At 36.4% G+C, this 20,217-nt stretch overlaps 1 protein-coding gene across 2 annotated transcripts in view; it reads right to left on the bottom strand.

The window, feature by feature from the left end:
* RAB11FIP3 (RAB11 family interacting protein 3) overlaps nt 1-20,217 on the bottom strand; it is a 184,845-nt gene that overhangs the window by 58,590 nt on the left and 106,038 nt on the right. For both annotated transcript variants that reach the window (XM_074197045.1, XM_074197044.1), the window contains exon 4: nt 3,860-4,071. In XM_074197045.1, coding sequence (XP_074053146.1) covers nt 3,860-4,071 — 212 coding nt within the window. The remainder of the gene's footprint in view (nt 1-3,859; nt 4,072-20,217) is intronic.

The raw sequence follows: 20,217 nt of genomic DNA, 5'->3' as shown, positions 1-20,217 counted from the left end.
AGTGACTTGCCCAAGGCCAGACAGCTAGGTAATTCTTAAGTGTCTGAGGTCCCATTTGAACTCAGGTCCTCCTGACTCCAGGGCCAGTGCTCTATTCACTGCACCACCTAGGTACCCCTAACTTAACTGCTTTTTAAATAAAATAATAACCTTTTACTTTTAAAACTTAATTAAAGATTTTATTTTGAGTTTTACAATTTCCCCCCAATCTTACTTCCCTCCCCCACAGAAAGCAATTTGTCAGACTTTACATTGTTTCCATGTTGTACACTGATCCAAACTGAGTGTGATTAGAAAGAAATCATATCCTTAGAGAAGAAACATAAAAGTATAAGAGATAACAAGATCAGACAATAAGATATCAATTTTTTCCCCCTAAATTAAAGGGAACAGTACTTGAACTTTGTTCAAACTCTACGGCTCTTTATCTGGATACAGATGGCACTCTCCTTTGCAGACAGCCCAAAATTGTCCCTGATTGTTGCACTGATGGAAGGAGCGAGTCCATCAAGGTTGAACATCACTCCCATGTTGTTGTTAGGGTGTACAGTGTTTTTCTGGTTCTGCTCCTCTCACTCAGCATCAGTTCAAATTACTCCGGGCTTCCCTGAATTCCCGTCCCTCCTGGTTTCTAATAGAACAGTAGTGTTCCATGACATACATATACCACAGTTTGCTAAGCCATTCCTGAACTGAAGGGCATTTTATTTTTAAAACTTAAGAAACTGGAACAAAAGGAATGTAATGTATTTGCCTTCTTCTTCTTCTTCTTTTTTTTTTTGCAAGGCAATGGGGTTAAGTGGCTTGCCAAAGGCCACAAAGCTAGGTAATTATTAAGCGTCTGAGAACGGATTTGAACCCAAGTACTCCTGACTCCAGGGCCAGTGCTTTATCCACTGCGCCACCTAGCCGCCCCCTCTGCCATGATTTCAAGCTTTACAGTGCCCTCACTGGGAACCCTCAGCTTGGCTTGCTCTGTCAAAAATGGACCCTAACTCCACTGTCTCTCCTGCCAACTCTGGCTTCCAGCCTAGTTATCCATGGTCATGGCCAACCTCACTATGTATTACAATATTACCATCCATAATGAACCTCTGGATTGAGATTCTTTTCAGCTAATTGTAGACAATGTTCCAAAGATAGTAGAAAACTTCTGTGGAAAGAAGAAGGGCTGTGGTTTCAAAGTATCAAAATCATTTTTGGATTCTAATGTCAGTGTTGTGGCTTCACATGCCATAATAGCACTGTTGGCATGTTCATCCATGGGAAGAAATTTGGTGATGAGAACTTCATTCTGAAGTATCTGATTGGCTGCCAATTCTGTGTCCAACAGAAATGGATGATAATTTTTCCTACTGAGTAGTTGGTTGGCAAACATGTGGTCTTTGGCCAGATGAAGGAATGCAAGGATAATGGGATGGCAAGACCCGCAAAAAGATGACCATTTCTGCCTGCAGACAACTCTTGTGAATATTTTGGGGTTTTGTTTGTTTTGGTTTTTTTGCCTTAATCATCAAACATTCCTCTGGAGCTAGGGAGAGCATCTCATACCCTATGATTCTTGTGCTCCCATTTATTGAAATTCTTTTTGGATTACATTCCCCTTTTCCATTCACAAGTCTGGCAAGACTGAAAAATTAAGAAATAAAAACTAACCTAGCAAAAAAAAGAGCTATGTTTTGCTCCTTTTACTGATTCAGATCTCAACCATCCAAACCTTAGACTGTCTCACAAAATGCACTCTCTTAAAAGATAATCATTTTATAACCAACTTTCTGGCAATAAGGTTCACTAAATAACAACTGATAAACAGCCCATTGTGAGTCTCCTACTGAAGACTTCAATTTTACAGAACCTGGCTTAGCCATCAGGAACCCTAAGCCACCTACATACTAGAATGAGGCATGAAGTAGGACTTCAATAGAAGGTTTAAGATTATAGTATTCTATTAATCTAGTAATTTCTATAAACATAAATAGCAAATAGTTGGTTTAAAGTTAGATTCTTGGGAACAAGTTCTAATAGGCAAACTAAAAAACTTATACTTTATGTTCTCCAGCTATTGATCAACAAATGAGCATTTATTAAGCAGCGAGACAGCAATTACACATAAGTTACCAGGAAGGGTATTTTCACTTTAGAATCTTAATACAGGAAGGGAACATCTTAGCAGAACAAAATAATAAACCTTTTAATCCCTAGAGGTACTATTTTTCCATGAATTAACTACAACAAATGAATAAAGTAGGTTGATCATCTTTTGTGCTCTATAATTTGCAAACTTCCTTTTCCTCCATCTCTAAAAATTAGCTCTTGGATTTTAGGATATCAGAGATAACATAAGAAGCTGGCTACTGATAGAGTTGAAGAACTCTCTAAGCAGATTCTGAGTGACTCTAAGATCCTCCTAGAAAATATTCCTTACTGGATTGTAAGCTCTTTGAGAGCAGAGGAGATATCTTATTTTGTTTTTGTTTCTTATTACCAGGCACAATGCACTATCCATAGAATATTCTCAATAAATATTTATTTCTGAAATTTGTCTCTTTCATCATAAGTGTGAGGGTACAACCAAAAGATGTGTTCTCTCTTTTTTGCCCATGTTATTTCCTCTCTTCTCAGCAACAAAATTCATATGTAAAATATCATTTTATCTGAAATCACAAGAGCAAAAAAATTTCATGTTAGCCTAGAATAGATAATAAATAGTTGCTTGAGTTCAAGAGGAATTAATATTGAAAGAGTTGGGGCATAAGGAAAAGTACTGCCATTTGTCTCAGATAAATCAATATTGGTAAAAATGACTAAATAACAAGCTAAATTATTTATATTATCTACTATCTGTATATAGTTCTGTAAGATATTATGTTACTTAGATCAATGTTAGAAAGGATGTGGGAAATCTGGTCCACTAATACATTGCTGATGGAGTTGTGAACTCATCTAACCTTTCTGGAGAGTAATTTGGAATTACACCCAAAGGGAAACAAAAATATGCATACCCTTTGATCCATTAATACCACTACTGGGTATATACCCTGAAGAGATGATAAAAAAGGGTTAAAATATCACTCATACAAAAATATTCATAGCAGCCCTGTTTGTGGTGGCAAAGAATTGGAAATCAAGTAAATGTCCTTCAGTGGAATGGCTTAACAAACCGTGGTATGTGTATGTGATGAACACTATTGTTCTATTAGAAACCAGGAGGGATGGGAATTCAGGAAAACCTGGAAGGATTTGCATGAATTGATGTTGAGCAAGATGAGCAGAGCCAGAAGAACATTGTACACCCTAACAGCAACATGGGAGTGATGGTCAACCTTAATGGACTTGCTCATTCCATCAGTGCAACAATCAGGCACAAGTTTAGGGTTTCTAAGATGGAGAATAAATACCATTTGTATCCAGAGGAAAAACTGAGGAGTTTGAACAAAGACCAAAAGACCTTTAATTTTAAAAAAAAGCCATTATCTTATTATGTAATTTTGTAATTTTTCTTCCTTAAGGATATGATTTCTCTCTCATAACATTCAACTTAGATCAATGTTAGATCAATACCAAAGAAATAATGTAAAGACTAACAGACTGCCTTCTGTAGGGGGTGGGGGGAGGAACGCAAGATTAAGGGGAAAATCATAAAATTCAAAATAAACAAAATATTTTTAAAAAAAGATATTATGTTACTTAGTCAAACTCTTCACATTAATTAGTGAAATTACTGACAATTTCCTTGAGTTTGTTTATCAAACAAGATTTTACTATTAATTACTATTACTTGCTATTAATACCAAATACTCAATGTACCTGTTTTACTATTTAAGAACTTTTTCAAATTCATAGAAATTTTGATACATACTTGCCAGGTGTGAGTAGCAGTGGCCCATTCTCTGGCTCCTCCATGCCATCTGGGCATTCTGAGTGACCAGCAGAATCAATAGCGCTGTCTGTCTCGACTTCATTGTGCATTTCATGTTGTACCAGTGTGCTGGTATCCTCATCTGTGAAGGTTTCACATTCACTATAAGTACTCTCTGAGCCCATATAAGCGCTGTCCGTCACCTCATTTGCCTAAAAAGAAACAAAAATACATAGATCCTATAATTAAATTCCTTATCCTTGACTCAAGGAAATAATCTTCTAATAAAAGAGACTTCAATTTTTCAAATTACTTTTTCAAGTATCTGAAAACCATTTTTATATATTAAAAAACAAGAATTTTCCTGCCATAATGTAACTGAATATAAACTGTCAAAGTTACTTTCTCTGCATTCATAAAGGATACAGAATTATCAATGACAATTTTGTAATTTAAACAACTTTCAGGCTACCATGACTTCATTGATTTTTAGATTCCTGTCTGACTTTTCCCAGGCATCAATCATACCTCACTACTACTCCTAGATTGTAAGCTCTTTGAAGTCAAGAATTGTGTTGCTTTTTATCCTGACCTCTTCATCCCTTCTAAATCCTCCCATAGGTTTCCCTTGCTGACTCTCAATTGAGAGTCCCAAGAGTTCCTTCCATCTCACAGCATTTACATGTCTCCCTTATTAGCTTCTCCTTCACCCATTCTACATGAAGAAGGGCCATTCTTCTTTTCAAGGCCTACCTCTCTACATGTACAAGGGATCCCATCCTGTTCTTTCTTCTCCAAGAGAATATAATCCCTATTCTTTCTCCTATTCAATCTCTTCCTATCTATTCTTCTCTGCTATCTATAAATATGACTAGGACTCTCCTATCCTTAAAAAACTTCACTTGATCTGTCCATCCCCCCATGCAATTGTCTCATATTTTTCCCTTTTGTGACCAAGATTGGAAAAGTCATCCACAACAGATACCTCCACTACCTTTCCTCTTGCACTCTTCTTGATTTTGCAGTCTGACTTTTGACCTTATCATTCAAAAGAAATACCTCTCTATACTAACAATAATCTTATAATTGCTAAATAATGAAATAACTTCTCTGATGAATTTATGATAAAGCATGCAATCCATCCCAGAGATAGAGGTAATGGTATCTGAACACAGACTGAAGTACACTTTTTTTCTTTTTCTTTTTTGAAGGTGAATTTTTTTTTATTTTTATTAAAGATATTATTTGAGTTCTACAGTTTTCCCCCAATCTTGCTTCCCTCCCCCCACCCCCACCCCACAGATAGCACTCCGTCAGTCTTTACTTTGTTTCCATGTTGTACCTTGATCCAAATTGGGTGTGATGAGAGAGAAATCATATCCTTAAGAGAACAAAATTCTCAGAGGTAACCAGATCAAACCATAAGACATCTGGGTTTTTTTTTTTCCGAATTAAAGGGAATAGTCCTTGTACTTTGTTCAAACTCCACAGCTCCTTATCTGGATACAGATGGTACTCTCCTTTGCAGACAGCCCAAAATTGTTCCCAATTGTTGCAATGATGGAATGAGCAAGTCCTTCAAGGTTGAACATCACTCCCATGTTGCTGTTAGGGTGTACAGTGTTTTTCTGGTTCTACTCATCTCACTCAGCATCAGTTCATGCAAATCCCTCCAGGCTTCCCTGAAATCCCATCTCTCCTGGTTTCTAATAAAACAATAGTGTTCCATGACATACATACACCATAGTTTGCTAAGCCATTCCCCAATTGAAGGACATTTACTGGATTTACAATTCTTTGCCACCACAAACAGGGCTGCTATAAATATTTGTACAAGTAATGTTTTTACCCTTTTTCCTCATCTCTTCAGGGTATAGACCCAGTAGTGGTATTGCTGGGTCAAAGGGTATGCACATTTTTGTTGCCCTTTGGGCATAGTTCCAAATAGCTCTCCAGAAGGGTTGGATGAGTTCACAGCTCCACCAACAGTGTAATAGTGTCCCAGATTTCTCACATCCCTTCCAACAATGATCATTATCCTTCCTGGTCATACTGGCCAATCTGAGAGGTGTGAGGTGGTACCTCAGCGAAGCTTTAATTTGCATTTCTCTAATAATTAATGATTTAGAGCATTTTTCCATATGGCTATGGATTGCTTTGATCTCCTCATCTGTAAATTGTCTTTGCATATCCTTTGACCATTTGTCAATTGGGGAATGGCTTTTTGTTTTAAAAATATGACTCAGTTCTCTGTATATTTTAGAAATGAGTCCTTTGTCAGAATCATTAGTTGTAAAGATTGTTTCCCAATTTACTACTTTCTTTTGATCTTGATTACATTGGTTTTATCTGTGCAAAAACTTTTTAATTTAATGTAATCAAAATCATCTAATTGGTTTTTAGTGATGTTCTCCAACTCTTCCTTAGTCATAAACTGTTCCCCTTTCCATAGATCTGACAGGTAGACTAGTCCTTGATCTTCTAATTTGCTTATAGTATTGTTTTTTATGTCTATGTCCTGTAAACATTTGGATCTTATCTTGGTAAAGGGTGTGAGCTGTTGGTCTAATCTAAGTTTCTTCCATACTAACTTCCAATTATCCCAGCACTTTTCATCAAAGAGGGAGTTTTTATCCCTGTGGCCTGACTCTTTGGGTTTATCAAACAGCAGATCATTATAATCCTCTCCTGCTTTTACACCTAGTCTATTCCACTGGTCCACCACTCTATTTCTTAGCCAATGCCAAACAGTTTTGATGACTGATGCTTTATAATATAATTTTAGATCGGGTAGTGCTAAGCCACCTTCGTTTGCTCTTTTTTTCATTAAGCTCCTGGCAATTTTTGACTTTTTATTTCTCCATATGAATTTACTTACAATTTTTTCTAGCTCATTAAAGTAATTTTTTGGAATTTTGATTGGTAGGGCACTAAACAGATAGTTTAGTTTGGGTAGAATTGTCATTTTTATTATATTAGCTCTACCTATCCATGAGCAGTTGATATTGGCCCAGTTATTTAACTCTGATTTAATTTGTGTGAGAAGTGTTTTATAATTGTTTTCAAAAAGATTCTGAGTCTGTCTTGGCAAATAGACTCCCAAGTATTTTACACTGTCTGAGGTTAATTTGAATGGAATTTCTCTTTCTAGCTCTTCCTGCTGTTTCTTGCTAGTCATATATAGGAAAGTTGAGGATTTTATGGGGGTTTATTTTATAACCTGCAACTTTGCTAAAATTGCTAATTGTTTCCAGTAGTTTTTTAGATGATTTCTTGGGATTCTCTAGGTAGACCATCATGTCATCTGCAAATAGTGAGAGTTTTGTCTCTTCCTTCCCAATTCTAATTCCTTTAATTTCTTTTTCTTCTCTAATTGCTGATGCTAACATTTCTAATACAATATTGAATAGTAGTGGTGATAATGGGCACCCTTGTTTAACCCCTGATCTTATTGGGAATGTCTCTAGCCTCTCCCCATTGAGTATAATGCTTGTTGATGGTTTCAGATAGATACTGCTAATTATTTTAAGGAACAGTTCATTTATTCCTACACTCTCTAGTGTTTTTAATAAGAATGGATGCTGTATTTTGTCAAAAGCTTTTTCAGCATCTATTGATATGATCATATGGTTTCTGATAGGTTTGTTATTGATATAATTGAGTATACTAACAGTTTTCCTAATATTGAACCAACCCTGCATTCCTGGAATAAATCCTACTTGATCATAATGTATTATCTTAGTGATGACTTGTTGTAGTCGTTTTGCTAAGATTTTATTTAGGATTTTTGCATCTATATTCATCAGGGAAATAGGTCTATAATTTTCTTTCTCTGTTTTAACTCTTCCTGGTTTAGGTAACAGTACCATATTGGTTTCATAGAAAGAGTTAGGCAGAGTTCCATCTTTCCCTATTTTTCCAAAGAGTTTATATAGGATTGGAACCAATTGTTCCTTAAATGTTTGGTAGAATTCACTTGTGAATCCATCAGGCCCTGGAGATTTCTTTTTAGGGAGTTCAATAATGGCTTGTTGAATTTCTTTTTCTGAGATAGGGTTGTTCAGGTATTTAATCTCTTCTTCATTTAACCCGGACAACTTATATTTTTGTAAATATTCATCCATTTCACTTAGATTATCAAATTTATTGGCATAAAGTTGGGCAAAATAATTTCGAATTATTACTTTAATTTCCTCCTCATTGGTGGTGAGTTTACCTTTTTCATTTATAATACTAGCAATTTGGTTTTCTTCCTTCTTTTTCTTAATCAAATTGACCAGAGGTTTATCAATTTTATTGGTTTTTTCATAATACCAACTTTTGGTTTTATTTATTAATTCAATAGTTTTTTTGCTTTCAGTTTTATTAATTTCTCCTTTGATTTTTAAAATTTCTAATTTGGTATTTGATTGGGGATTTTTGATTTGTTCTTTCTGTAATTTTTTTAGTTGCATGTTTAGTTCATTGATTTCTTCTTTCTCCAATTTATTCATATAAGCATTTAGAGCTATAATATATCCCCTGAGAGTTGCTTTGAATGAATCCCATAGGTTTTGGTATGTTGTTTCATTATTATCATTATCTAGGATAAAATGGTTAATTCTTTCTATAATTTGTTTTTTGGTCCACTCATTTTCTAAGATCAGGTTATTCAGTTTCCAATTTGCTCTGGGTCTATATCTCCTTGGCCCAGTATTGAATATGACTTTTATTGCATTGTGATCTGAGAAAGATGTATTCACTATTTCTGCCTTTCTGCAGTTGATCATTAGGTTTTTATGTTCTAGTACATGGTCAATTTTTGTACAAGTTCCATGTACTGCAGAGAAAAAGGTATATTCCTTCCTATCCCCATTCAGTTTCCTCCATAATTCTACCATATCTAATTTTTCTAACAATCTATTTACCCCCCAATTTCTTTCTTGTTTGTTTTATGATTTGATTTATCTAGATCTGATAGTGGGAGGTTGAGGTCTCCTACTAGTAGAGTTTTGCTCTCTATGTCTTCCTGTAATTCTTTCAGCTTCTCCTCTAAGAATTTGGGTGCTGTCCCACTGGGTGCATATATATTCAATATTGAAATGACTTTATTGTCTATGGTACCTTTTAGGAGGATAAAGTTTCCTTTCTTATCTCTTTTAATACTATCTATTTTTTGCTGCTGCTTTGTCTGAGATAAGGATTGCTACCCCTTCTTTTTTTACTTCAGCTGAAGCAAAATATTATTTTGCTCCCACCTTTTACCTTTACTCTATATGTATCTCTCTGCTTCAAATGAGTTTCTTGTAAGCAGCATATTGTAGGATTCTGGTTTTTAATCCACTCTGCTATTTGCTTATGTTTTAAGGGAGAGTTCATCCCATTCACATTCAAGGTTATGATTACTAATTCTTTATTGCACTCTGTGCTATCTTCCCTCTGTTTGTATTTTTCCCCCTTTCCCCCCCTTTTATCCATATTCCCCAGTATTTTGTTTCTGAATACAACCCCCTTCAGTGTGTTTGCCCTCCTATATCACACCCTCCCCTTTCTTTCCCCTTTCCCTGTTCCCTTCCCTTCCTTTTGTTATTTCCCCTTATTTCCTCCACTCCCCTTCCCTTTCTCTGTCGCCCCTCCCCTTTTCCCCTTTTACTTCTTCAAAGGTTAGATGTTTTATAAGTTAACTGAGTATGTGTAGGTTGACTTTAAGCCAAGTCTGATGAGAAGAAGATTCAGGTGTTTCTCCTCTACTCCCTTCTTCCCCTCTATTATCATAGGTTTTTTGTACCTCTTAGTGTAATGAGATTTGTCCCATTCAATCCCCTCCCTCCTCCTGTCTCTTTCCTGTCCCCCTTTTTAGGGAGGTAGTGTATTTTTTTTTTAGATCATTCTATCTAAGTCATAGAAAATTCTGAGTGTCTGTCCCTTCTAGTTCAGTATATTCTGTTGAATAGAGTCAAAATTCCTGAGAGTTATTAGAGTCTTTCTCCCCAGTGGAGTTAAAGCCAGTTACATCCCATTAGATATCAGTCTCATGGATAGGTCATGGATGTCCATCATTTCTGGCTAGGTATATTCTCTCTGTTAGAGTTACAGTTCTCAATATTTCTGAGAATCTTTATCCCCATGCTGGGATATAGCCAGTTTCAACTTATTGGATAGCAGTTTTTTTCCCTTTACCGCCCCCCCCTTTTTTAACCTTTTCATGTATCTCTTGAACCTCCTGTTTGATGTCCAAATTTTCTATTTAGCTCTGGTCTTTTCATCAGGAATTTTTGGAATTCTTCCATTTCGTTAAATGTCCATCTTTTTCCCTAGAAGAGAAGGCTCAGCTTGGCAGGAAAGTAGATTCTTGGCTGCATTCCAAGCTCCCGTGCTCTTCGAAATATCTTGTTCCAGGACCTTTGATCCCTTAATGTTGATGCAGCCAGGTCCTGTGTGATCCTTACTGTGGCTCCTTGATATTTAAATTGTTTCTTTCTGGCTGCTTGCAGATTTTCTCTTTTATCTGATAGTTCTGGAGTTTGGCCACAACATTCCTTGGTGTTTTCATTTTAGGATCTTTTTCTGGTGGGGATCGATATACTCTTTCAATAACTACTTTGCCCTCCGATTTGATGATGTCAGGGCAGTTTTCCATCACTAGATCCTGTAATATTAAGTCCAGGCTTTTTTTCTCTTCAGTGTTTTCAGGAAGTCCTATAATTTTCAGGTTTCCCCTCCTCGATCTATTCTCGAGGTCAGTGGTTTTGTTGATGAGGTATTTCACATTTGCTTCTATTTTTTCTATTTTTTGATTTTGTTTAACTGACTCTTGCTGTCTCATGGAGTCATTAGTTTCTGTAGACTCCATTATTTTTGGGGGGGAGTTTTTTTCATTAACCTTTTCCAATTGGTCAATTCTACTTTTGAAAGAGTTTTCCATTTGACCAATTGAGGTTTTGAGAGAATTAATTTCTTTTTGCATTTGCTCATTTGAGGATATGAAAGAATTATTCTCATTTTGTAATTGTCCAATTGATGATCTGAGAGATTTATTCTTCTTTTGTGTTTGTCCAATTCTACTTTCTAAGGTCTTGTTTTCTTGTTGCAAGGTATTAATTGTCTCCCCCAAATTTTCCAGTTGATTTTTAAACTTCTTCCTTATTTCTTCAAGGAAGTCTTTCTGTGCTGGAGACCAGATTGTATTCTCCTCAGATGTTCCAGGTCTCTCTGGGTTGGGGTCTTTCCCTTCCAGGAATTTTTCTATGGATCCATCTTTCCACTGACCCTTCTTCATTATGCTAAGACCTTGAGTTGGGTGGGGCTGGTTCACCTGGGCTTAGGATCTCTAAAGGCTTTACTGAGTGCAGTTTCTCTGGCTGGCCAGTAGGAGGTGCTGGTTGCCCTCTCTGGGGTGTCTGTGACCTTAGTTGGAAGGCCTTCTCCCTTTGCTTGAGGGAGGGAATTGGAGCTATTGAATTCTTTTGCCTTCAATCAATGGTGGGCTTTACCTTGGCCTGAGGTGATTCCTCAGCTGGGCTGGTTCTTCTGCTCACACACCTGGGCCTAAGGCAGAAGTAATTTGCATTTGTTTGGGAGGAGACCTCAGTGCAATGGAGGCGTGGGCTCAGAGTTTCTCAGATGGTGTCCACAGCTCTCCTGCACCAGACCTCTCCCTGCAGCCCCCTCCCCAAGCTCCAGGGGGACAGCCCCAACACCAGCACCTCTGCTTCCCTGTGGACCAAGCCCTCTTCGTCCAGCCCCACCGCTGATCCAGGAGGTCCAGCTCTCGGGCCCTCAGACTCCCGGTTCCGATTCAGCTGTTGGTCTGGCTGATCTTCCCTGGGAGCTCAGACTCACCTGCCGGTACTCAGCCAAGGCTGCTGCGGGAGACAAATCCTGAGGTAGATTTTCCTCTCCTGGCTTTTCTTTCTGGGTTTCCTGGTTCGGATTTCTTTTAAGAGGTTTATTTCATGTGATAGATGGGGAAGAGATCAGGAGACTTTAGAACTGTGCCTGTCTTCTCTCCGCCATCTTGGCCGGAAGTCCACTTTTTTTCTCTCACTATTTTTCTTGAGGTTTCTCTATCTTGGTGGGGGGACGTTATATTTACTTTTAGAGTAAGATTATTGTAGTATGTGAAAATAAATACTTTTTTTAAAAAAAGAGAGAATATGAAGAGTTGTGATGTAGACAAGAAAAAATTCCTACCTTCTAGTTAGATGAACTGATGCTGAGTGAAGCAAGTAGAACCAAAAGAACATTGTACACATTAACAACACTGTGAGATGGTCAACTATGATGAATGCTTTTCATCTCAGCAGTTCAGAGATCAAGGACAACCCTGAGAGTGCAGGTATGGACAATGCCACCCACATTCAGAGAAAAAAAACTAGTGAGTCTAAATGTATAGATTGTCACCATGGGAAGGCAGGAAGGAAGGGAGGGTAGAGTGACTGTGGAACTCAAAAATTTGCAAATGGATGACTACATTACATTAATTGGAAAAATAAATAAAATTTCAATTAAAAATATTCCTACCTTCTGCAAGAAACCTTTCCCAGTATCTCTTAATCTTAGGTGACTTCCTTCTGAAACAATCTCCAATATACCATGCATAGATTTTGTGTATACATTGTGGTTTGCCTATCATCCCCCCCTCCATTAGATTGTGAGATCCTTAAGCAGGGTTGGGTTTTTTTTTTACTTTCTTTGTAATTCTAGTATTTAGCACAGGGAAAGGCACTAGCAGTCATAGAATAAATACTTGTTGATTGACTAACTTTTTTAAAATTTTATTTCTTTAAGGCAATTGGATTAGGTGACTTGCCTAAGGTCACACAGCTAGGCAATTAATTATTAAGTGTCTGAGGCCGGATTAAATTTCTCAGGTCCTCCTGACTCCAGGGCTAGTACTCTACCTACTGTGCAATATAGCTGCCCCATGATTGACTATAATTTATAATTCTAAAAAGTTGCCTGAGGGCACTGGGAAGTGAAGTTATTTGCCCAGGATTTAGCTAGTATGCATCAAGCAAGGCCTCCATGATTTTAAGGTAAGTTCTATACCATGCTATCTTTTCTACTTATCATATAAACAAGACAAGCAAACCTTGTTCAGATGTACTTTTTTAATGATTTAAATCACTTCTAAGGATCCCCATCCAGGTTAGCTAGGTAACAGAAGACCCACCACTGCTAGGATGCCCTCCATCTTTCCCTTCACTTTGACCTCTTAGACCTCTAGTCTTCTAGCTCAGCCCTGTCTTCATCTTCCTACAGAGAAGGCCCCACCAATGCCAACCAACAGACCTACAGAAGGCAACAAATGAGTTTGTAAAAAAGCAGCAGGAAACTCTTATAGAGATAGAAGGCAGTGACCACCATCACCTCTCCTCAGACTCTGAATCCAAGAGCCTTTGTAATAGCAGTCTTTCCAATACAGCACCCAAGGTCATCCTCCTGGGAAGCCATCTCTCTGGCAATGCCGCATGGCAATGGTTCTTCAGACCCAGCAAACTACTGCTCCCAAAGTCCTTAAGCAATGCCAAATGGCTGAGAGGACCTTTGGCAGGAACAAATTGCTTTGCCATTGTGCCTTATGAACTATGGGGGCTTTTCCATCTGCTTTAAGATGAAACTTTCCCTCCATATGATTTCCTCTACTGGAATGGGAGTTCTGTGAGGGCAGCTTTCCCTAGCACTCAGTAGAGTGCTTTATGCAGAGTGAGCACTTGATATGTTATCTTTTCATTTATAACCTTGCTGGAAATTTCTAGAGTAAGGACAAAGTTTATTCAAGTACCATGTCCCACTACTTGTTTTCATACTCTTTTTGGCATCTTGAGGAAGCAGATATTTAAGTATTTGTTGAATAAAGAATTTTATTAAAAACTGCCCTGTTCTTAGCAGTGTGCTGGTGAAGGAAGTGGAAAGAACTCAGTCTCTATTCTAAAACTAATTACAAGATAACTAGGAAGATAAAGTAACATACACCTACCAACTTACCATGCAAAAGAAATAAAATAGTTCTCTTAAATTTGCCTTTTATTTTTAAAATATTACAGCAGGCAGCTAAGTGGCACAGTGGATAGAGCACTGGCCCTGGAGTCAGGAGGACCTGAGTTCAAATGTGGCCTCAGACACTTAATAATTACCTAGCTGTGTGACATTGGGCAAGTCACTTAACCCCATTTCTTTACCAAAAAAAAATTACAGCTACCTTCTCTAATATTTTTGGTACTAAAAACTAGTTCATGAATTTATATTATTAAATTATAAACTCCCTAAGATCTAGATTGTATTTTACCTATTTATCTCTAAAAGCTAGAACGTCTTAAAGATAGTGAGGTCTTAATATCAATGTTAGTTATTGAATAGCTTTGAATTAATTGAATGAAGAAATAAGAATAGTTCATATTTTTAATACTTACAAAATTACTTAATAACAACAGAGGTAGTCCAAGAATTATTAATCTTGTTTTCTAGAGGATGAAATTCCCTTTCAGAGGTATAAGATGATTTGTTCTGAGTCCTATAGTTAATAAGCCTCAAAGCCTAGGCTTGTCCAAGACAGTCTTCTTTAAACCATGCTTTGCTACTGGTCAACCATTAAAGTATTACAATTACTTGCAAACTCAAAAAAAAAAAAAGAACTATAAAAAAGTCGATCATTATACAATTGATTTTGGCTGTATACAAAAAGAAGTAACATACAATATAACAGAAAACATAATTGCCTAGGAGTAAGTTCTACCACTAATTAGTAGGGTGATCTTAACCAAGTCTATTCTTCTCACTGGACTTAATGTCTTCTTTAATAATACAAGAGGGTTATATGATCTCTAAGACCTCTTTCAGTTCCAGCATTCTATGATTAAAAGCAGAATCCATAAAAAGGGTTTTTAAAAGTTAAGCCTGGGGCAGCTAGGTGGAACAGAGGATAGAGCACCAGCCTGGAGCAGGAGGACCTGAGTTCAAAACTGACCTCAAACACAATAATTACCTAGCTGTGTGACCTTGGGCAAGTCACTTAATCCCAATGTTTTACCAAAAAAAAAACCCTTAAAAGTTAAACCTGTTGAAAATATCAAAACAATAATTTATGGCACAGAGGGTAGATCCTAGTGTTAATATTCTTAAAGTGAATCTAAATCAATGGAGACATCACATTCCTGAGGGTGAGGAGGAATTAGTGAGTGCAACTGTTTTTCTTTTTTCTCATTTTAGCTTTTTATTCTCCTTTTCAAGTATCTCTTCAAAATATTTTAGTACTGTAGTGGGAAAGCCTGATGACAAAGAATTTTCTTGTATCACTTTCTGGCTATTCCTAACCAGAGTTGTCCTGATCCTGTCTAAAAGTACAATAAGTACTTGACCTTTATCATCCACTATCAAAACTGAAAACTAAAAAATAACCATTAAACAGGGCATGCTTTAAAGTTTAAAGAAAATACCAATGTAGATTAAAAAAGGATATTTTATGGCTTGGAGGTCTGTTGGAATTAACAAATTTATAAGTATAAAAAATTTGAAAAAAATCTGATTTGCTAAAAATAGTTGTTGCAGTATAAAATATATATGTGGGGAGGCAATGTGGATGTGGGTATGTAAGTATGTGTGTATTTTGGGTTCTAGGATCTGAAAATGAATAACATTTTAAAGCTGGAAAGGTTTATCAAGTTATCAAGGTTATCAAGTATAATCTACATCAGAAGCAAAAATTCTCTTTATAACCTTCCCCTTATGTCCAGCAGCAAAGTGGTTAACCAGTCTTTGCTTAAATACCTTCAGTGCCAGAGAACAAGTTATCCCTTCCATATCAAGGGGGTTAGGTGCACAGCGCCCCCATGATGTGGAAAATTTGTGTAAAATTATTTGGCTTTCCCTTCGTAGAAGAGAAGAAGAAATCTATTTGGTTTTTTTTTTTTGTCTTTTATGGGGAGTTTCGGTATCTTATTGTAAAATTTGGGTTATTTGATCATAGGCTGCATAATACAATCTCATAGACATATTTTATGTATTCCTGAGTTTCTAAACTTTTTCTGTGTTGTCTATGGCTTCTGCAAAACTCCCCACCCCACCCCCGCCAAATTCCCATTTAATTAAATTTGCTGACCCTGATATATCACTAGGGAAACTGAAATGGGGAAGGGTAGCTGTAATGAGAAGTTAGGGCCTTGTTGGAAAATTCTCATTATTAAGTTTTCCTTATATTGAGCTGAAATTTGCTTTCCTGAAACTTCTTCCAGTTCCTGCCTTACCAGATGGGACCAAACATAATTAATCCAATTCCTCTTTCACAGAATTTCAAATACTTTAATTTAGAAATCTCTCTCCAAAATTTTTCCTCTTCAAACTAACTATGCCTATCCTCAGCTTGTTTTGTTTTGTTGTGTTTCCAACTGATCTTCATATGACATTGTTTCATGTCTTTAACATTTTGGTCACTATTCTCTATGCAATACTCTGACATGCCAGTGTTTTCTCTAATCTGTCTACTTAGAACTGAACCCGATAATCTAGATGATCCAACTAGAGAAGAGCACCAAGAGCTATTACTTTCCTCATTCTGAATACTGTACTTTTGTTAATGCAACTCAAGAGTATGAATGAAAAACCTTTTGGGGGGGCATGGTGAAGCCTTTTGGAACTTTTCTCAGAAAAATATTTTAATTGAAGGAAATGTTAAACCTCAGTTGGAGCAAAAATAATTATAAGTAGACCCCAAATTAAAAACTCCCTTAAAGCTAATGCCAGTTTTTTCCATTTCTCCTGTGTGTGTGTATATCTATCTATCTATCTATCTATCTATCTATCTATCTACATGTTTTCTTCCTAGTAAGCCTGAGAACTCTGAGAGCAGGGATTGTTTTTTTACTTGTATCTTTAGTGTTTGATACAATGAGTGATACTTATTAGGAACTTAACAAATATTTGTTGATTGACTGATATAATCTAAGAGCCCTTTGGCCTTTTTTTGGAACTACTTATCATACTCTTAGATTCATGAGCAGTTTTCTGACCACACTTCCCCTAGTCTGTACTTACTAAGTATAGAACTTCACATTTTATCTTCAATAATTTTCAGTTCATTAGATTTGGTTCTAGTTTATCTAGAAATTGAATATGGTATTATTACAATTATTGAGCTTGCCTCTAAAGAAGATATTTAAAAATGCAGAGGTGGGGGGTGAGACATTAGGCATAGGAACACCTTATAAACTTCAAGATTCAACTGATAATCAAGTAGGATTTATTCCAGGAATGCAGGGTTGGTTCAATATTAGGAAAACTGTTAGTATACTCAATTATATCAACAACAAACCTATCAGACATCATACGATCATATCAATAGATGCTGAAAAAGCTTTTGACAAAATACAGCATCCATTCCTATTAAAAACACTAGAGAGTGTAGGAATAAATGGACTGTTCCTTAAAATAATTAGCAGTATCTATCTGAAACCATCAACAAGTGTTATATTCAATGGGGAGAGGCTACAGGCATTCCCAATAAGATCAGGGGTGAAACAAGGGTGCCCATTATCACCACTACTATTCAATATTGTATTAGAAATGTTAGCATCAGCAATTAGAGAAGAAAAAGAAATTAAAGGAATTAGAATTGGGAAGGAAGAGACAAAACTCTCACTATTCACAGATGACATGATGGTCTTCTTAGAGAATCCCAAGAAATCATCCAAAAAACTACTGGAAACAATTAGTAATTTTAGCAAAGTTGCAGGTTATAAAATAAACCCTCAAAAATCCTTAACTTTTCTATATATGTCTAGCAAGATACAGCAGGAAGAGCTAGAAAGAGAAATCCCATTCAAAGTAACCTCAGACAATATAAAATACTTAGGAGTCTATTTGCCAAGACAGACTCAGAATCTTTTTGAAAACAATTATAAAACACTTCTCACACAAATTAAATCAGAGTTAAATAACTGGGCAAATATCAACTGCTCATGGATAGGTAGAGCTAATATAAGAAAAATGACAATTCTACCAAAAATAAACTATTTGTTTAGTGCCCTACCAATCAAAATTCCAAAAGATTACTTTAACGAGTTAGAAAAATTGTAAGTAAATTCATCTGGAGAAATAAAAAGTCAAGAATTGCCAGGAGCTTAATGAAAAAAAATGCAAAAGAAGGTGGCTTAGCTCTACCTGATTTAAAATTATATTATAAAGCATCAGTCATCAAAACTGTTTGGTATTGGCTAAGAAATAGAGTGGTGGACCAGTGGAATAGACTAGGTGTAAAAGCAGGAGAGGATTATAGTAATCTGCTGTTTGATAAACCCAAAGAGTCCAGCCATTGGGATAAAAACTCCCTCTTTGATAAAAACTGCTGGGATAATTGGAAGTTAGTATGGAAGAAACTTAGATTAGACCAACAGCTCACACCCTTTACCAAGATAAGATCCAAATGGTTACAGGACTTAAGACATAAAAAACAATACTATAAGCAAATTAGAAGATCAAGGATTAGTTTACCTGTCAGATCTATGGAAAGGGAAGCAGTTTATGACTAAGGAAGAGTTGGAGGACATCACCAAAAACCACTTAGATGATTTCAATTACATTAAATTAAAAACCTTGTGCACAGATAAAACCAATGTAACCAAGATCAAAAGAAATGTAGTAAATTGGGAAACAATCTTTACAACTAATGATTCTGACAAAGGACTCATTTCTAAAATATACAGAGAACTGAGTCATATTTTTAAAACAAAAAGCCATTCCCCAATTGACAAATGGTCAAAGGATATGCAAAGGCAATTTACAGATGAGGAGATCAAAGCAATCCATAGCCATATGGAAAAATGCTCTAAATCATTAATTATTAGAGAAATGCAAATTAAAGCTTCGCTGAGGTACCACCTCACACCTCTCAGATTGGCCAGTATGACCAGGAAGGATAATGATCATTGTTGGAAGGGATGTGGGAAATCTGGGACACTATTACACTGTTGGTGGAGCTGTGAACTCATCCAACCCTTCTGGAGAGCTATTTGGAACTATGCCCAAAGGGCAACAAAAATGTGCATACCCTTTGACCCAGCAATACCACTACTGGGTCTATACCCTGAAGAGATGAGGAAAAAGGGTAAAAACATTACTTGTACAAAAATATTTATAGCAGCCCTGTTTGTGGTGGCAAAGAATTGTAAATCCAGTAAATGTCCTTCAATTGTGGAATGGCTTAGCAAACTGTGGTATATGGATGTCATTGAACACTATTGTTCTATTAGAAACCAGGAGGGATGGGATTTCAGGGAAGCCTGGAAGGATTTGCATGAACTGATGCTGAGTGAGATGAATAGAACCAGAAAAACACTGTACACCCTAACAGCAACATGGGAGTGATGTTCAACCTTGAAGGACTTGCTCATTCCATCATTGCAACAATTGGGAACAATTTTGGGCCGTCTGCAAAGGAGAGTACCATCTGTATCCAGATAAGGAGCTGTGGAGTTTGAACAAAGTGCAAAGACTATTCCCTTTAATTTAGAAAAAAACAGATATCTTATTGTCTGATCTTGTTACCTCTTAGACTTCTCTTCTTTAAGGATATGATTTTTCTCTCATCACACCCAATTTGGATCAAGGTACAACATGGAAACAAAGCAAAGACTGACAGATTGCGTTCCGTGTGTGGGGAGTAAGTTTGGGGGGAAAATTGTAAAACTCAAATAATATTTTTAATAAAAATTAATTTAAAAAAGATTCAATTGATAGTTGGTTTTGTTGAACTGCTTCCCCCTCCTTTTTTCCTTTGTTACCTTTTGTTTCAAGGGTTAGTTTTCTAATATGGAAAAAGGAAAAGATATATTTGGAAATGAAGGTGACCAAAAAGATATTAATACAAATTTTAAAATAAAATCTAGGTACACAATAGTAACTTCATTTTTGTGATTTCTCTGTCTAGTAGCCTATGCCTCCCCTTTAAAAAAAAAAGAGTAAACACATAACAAATTTTAAAACAAAAAACTTAGGAATCATCTAGATTTTATATTTTAAAGAGGTACTGATATAATGGAAAGTATACTAAGGTAAGTTAGGAAATATAAGTTCTGCACTTAGCTCTAGTTGTAAGGACTTGGGTAAATCAATCTCTCCCGGTTCTATTTTCTTATCTGTGTAGATTAAAGGGTGGTACAAATGATCTTTAAGATTCTTTTCAAGGGGCAGCTAGGTGGCACAGTGGATAGAGCACTGGCCTTGGAGTCAGGAGTACCTGAGTTCAAATTCGGCCTCAGACACTAATTACCTAGCTGTGTGGCCTTTGGCAAGCCACTTAACCCCATTTGCCTTGCAAAACCTAAGAAACAAACAAACAAATAAATAAATAAAATTTAAAAAAAATTCTTTTCAGTTCTGCCATT

This window comes from Macrotis lagotis, chromosome 8, assembly GCF_037893015.1.
Source record: "Macrotis lagotis isolate mMagLag1 chromosome 8, bilby.v1.9.chrom.fasta, whole genome shotgun sequence".
Taxonomy (NCBI): Eukaryota; Metazoa; Chordata; class Mammalia; order Peramelemorphia; family Peramelidae; genus Macrotis; species Macrotis lagotis.
The sequence above is the reverse complement of the archived record's forward strand: the minus strand, read 5'-3'. Positions and strand labels throughout refer to the sequence as shown.